At 55.1% G+C, this 2651-nt stretch overlaps 1 protein-coding gene across 1 annotated transcript; it reads left to right on the top strand.

The window, feature by feature from the left end:
- Positions 1-1017: 1017 nt before the first annotated feature.
- LOC103583952 (uncharacterized protein C1orf94-like) lies at positions 1018-1694 on the top strand (the record flags this gene model as incomplete). Its single annotated transcript, XM_008565120.1, has 1 exon — positions 1018-1694. A coding segment is annotated over one exon (677 nt), but the record flags the coding sequence as incomplete, so codon positions are not given.
- Between the last annotated feature and the right edge of the window lie 957 nt (positions 1695-2651).

Below are 2651 nucleotides of genomic sequence, written 5' to 3'. Positions count from 1 at the left end.
CACCCTCTCCCACCTCTGGGAGCGACCAGGAGCCTAGAATCCAGGGGACCATCAGGTGCCATCAGGCTGGTGTTGGCCAGCAAGGGTCTAGATGGAGGTCCAGGGTCTGAGGAGCAGATAGAGGCCAGTGTTTAGGTACAGAGAGACCCTTGTGAATTGGTGCAGGGACCAACCATCTGCTGGTGCCACCCACAGAGCGAGGCCCAGTCCAGAGGTCATGATCTTGTCAGAGGTTATTGCCAGACAGGGTAGACGTAGGTATCCACTGGGCCATGGCGTGGAATCCAGGGTCCAGGGGCCCAGCCGGTCTGACAGGGTATAGACATAACAGCTGACATTCGTATTGCCCTCACTCTGTGCATGACACTGTCCCAAGTGCTTTACCTCTCTACGATATTCCTACTAATCAGATGAGGGGGCTGGGATACCACGATGCTGAACAACTTGCCCAGGGTCACAGAAATGGGAAGTGACAGAGCCAGGTTGTGAGCTCAGGCTGAACGCATCACCATTCTGCAAAGAGGGGTCAGGGTCTGTGCTGTGTTCCTGGGGGCTTCTCAGAGCTGAGCCCCAGTGCTCTGGATGCCACACTTAGAGCTGTTGGCTCACTCCTGACCACTTTGCTGCTGGACAAAAGTCCCCAGTGAACCACCTCTTTGGTCTTTCATTGCTTCAGGTCCTGGGCACAATGAACAGGGGGGATGGACTGAAATAAGGCTCAGTGAGGTGGTGACTCTCCTCGGCTCACTCAATAAGAGTGTTGGGAGAGGACCCAGGTATCCCAATTCCCAGAACCACACTCTCAGTCTACACCCCACTGGTGTAGTGTAGAACTCTCTTGCGAGTCCACTGTGTGTGCATTTTTTCTCTTAAAAAAGCAATAGGTCTCTCTTACCTGGAAAGGTGTTTCTGTCATGTCCTGCACCCATTGTCTTTCCCTGGGGCCTGTGTCCTGCTGCAGAGCCACCCCTTGGTGAGCTGGCACTAACACTGTCTGTCTCTCTGACCTGTTTGCAGAGCCCTGGAACTCAGCAGTGGCAAAGATGAGATCTCCCTGTTGGTGGAGCAGGAGTTCCTGAGCCTCACCAGAGAGCACCTCATCCTGGTCAAAGAGAGCTCAGGGGAGCCGGAGGCAACTGGCAACTGTCCCAAGGGGACCAGAGAACCTGCTCCCTGCATTCTCACACCTCCCCTGGTGGCAGGCAGCAGTGAACACCCAGGAGCCTCTGTCATTGCCGGTGACAAGGTTATGGAGCAGGTGTCCGTGTCCATTATTGGCAGCCGGCAGGACTGCGATTCTGCCATGTCTGCAGTCACGGGCATCCTGTGTGCCACCAAAGTCAAGAGTGCCAAGGGGACAGAGGACGGGGGCCATAGCCCGGGTGCCTCCAACTCGGAGATCAGCAAGCTCCTGGCCCAGTTCCCGTTGAAGTCCACTGAAACGTCTAAGGCCCCTGACCACAAAATGGTGCTGGAGGAGACAAGAGTCATCAAGGACTTCCTGCAGAACAGCATGTTAAGTGGCCCTGGGCCCATGGAGCCTGGGGGGCTGGGCCCGTTCCTGCTGCTGCCACCCCCTCCTCCCCCAGGACTCCCCGACAAGCTCCCTGACCTCCCTGCTCAGAAGAGGCAGCTTCCCGTGTTTGCCAAGATCTGCTCCAAGACCAATGCTGACCTCACCTTGGAGGGGCTGAGTGAGTGGGGCTGAATGGGGCTGGGAACTGGGTAGACAGTCCCTCCTGCAAGGAGGACATCCTTTCCAGGAAGGCAATGAGGGCTGCAGCATGCACATAAAGTGTCTTTGTGCAAAGAAAGCAGGACAAAGCAGCCTCTGGCGGGCACAGCCCCCAGGTACAGGCTGTTTTCAGACCCCAGAGGTCCCCTCTGTTGAATGCCCGCGTGCAGGGCACAGCTTGTGCCAGCAAACCCAGAGGCCCAATACCAACATGCTTTAAGAAGAGAGATAGGCATCATGTAGTAACACTTGTTTTTTTAATCTACCAGGTATGCAGAGTACGTTGAAGGAAGTGTTTCCCCTAGCCAGGTCCTGGGTGAAGCTGCAGTACAGGGTCTTTAAGATGGATAGGAGAGAAATTTGATTGGCAACTGGGTCATTTGGCTTCTGATGGAGGCACCTGTTCTGTCAACAAGGCCTGGTCCTCTCTCTCTGGGGCAAGGGGTGGATGCAGAAATTATCCAGGCGCAGTTCAGATGCTTGGCGCTGGGATTAGTTCCCCAGGACTCCAGGAAAGTGCATTCCCGTCCCCTAATTGAGGAGTCTGCATCCTTCTCAGGAAATCTAGCCACCTCCCAAGTTTCCCTCATCCCCCACCTCCAGGATTCTGCAGTCATTTGGCTTCTGATGGAGGCACCTGTTCTGTCAACAAGGCCTGGTCCTCTCTCTCTGGGACAAGGGGTGGATGCAGAAATTATCCAGGCGCAGTTCAGATGCTTGGCGCTGGGATTAGTTCCCCAGGACTCCAGGAAAGTGCATTCCTGTCCCCTAATTTAGGAGTCTGCATCCTTCTCAGGAAATCTAGCCACCTCCCAAGTTTCCCTCACCCCCCCACCTCCAGGATTCTGCATTCTGTTCTGATCTAGATGGTTCCAAGAAGGCAGACTGATGGCAGAGGCATTTGCCTACAGTCAGC

Source organism: Galeopterus variegatus, unplaced genomic scaffold (genome assembly GCF_000696425.1).
Source record: "Galeopterus variegatus unplaced genomic scaffold, G_variegatus-3.0.2 Scaffold31673, whole genome shotgun sequence".
Taxonomy (NCBI): Eukaryota; Metazoa; Chordata; class Mammalia; order Dermoptera; family Cynocephalidae; genus Galeopterus; species Galeopterus variegatus.
Note: the sequence above shows the minus strand (reverse complement) of the source record. Positions and strands in the feature narration are given on the sequence as shown.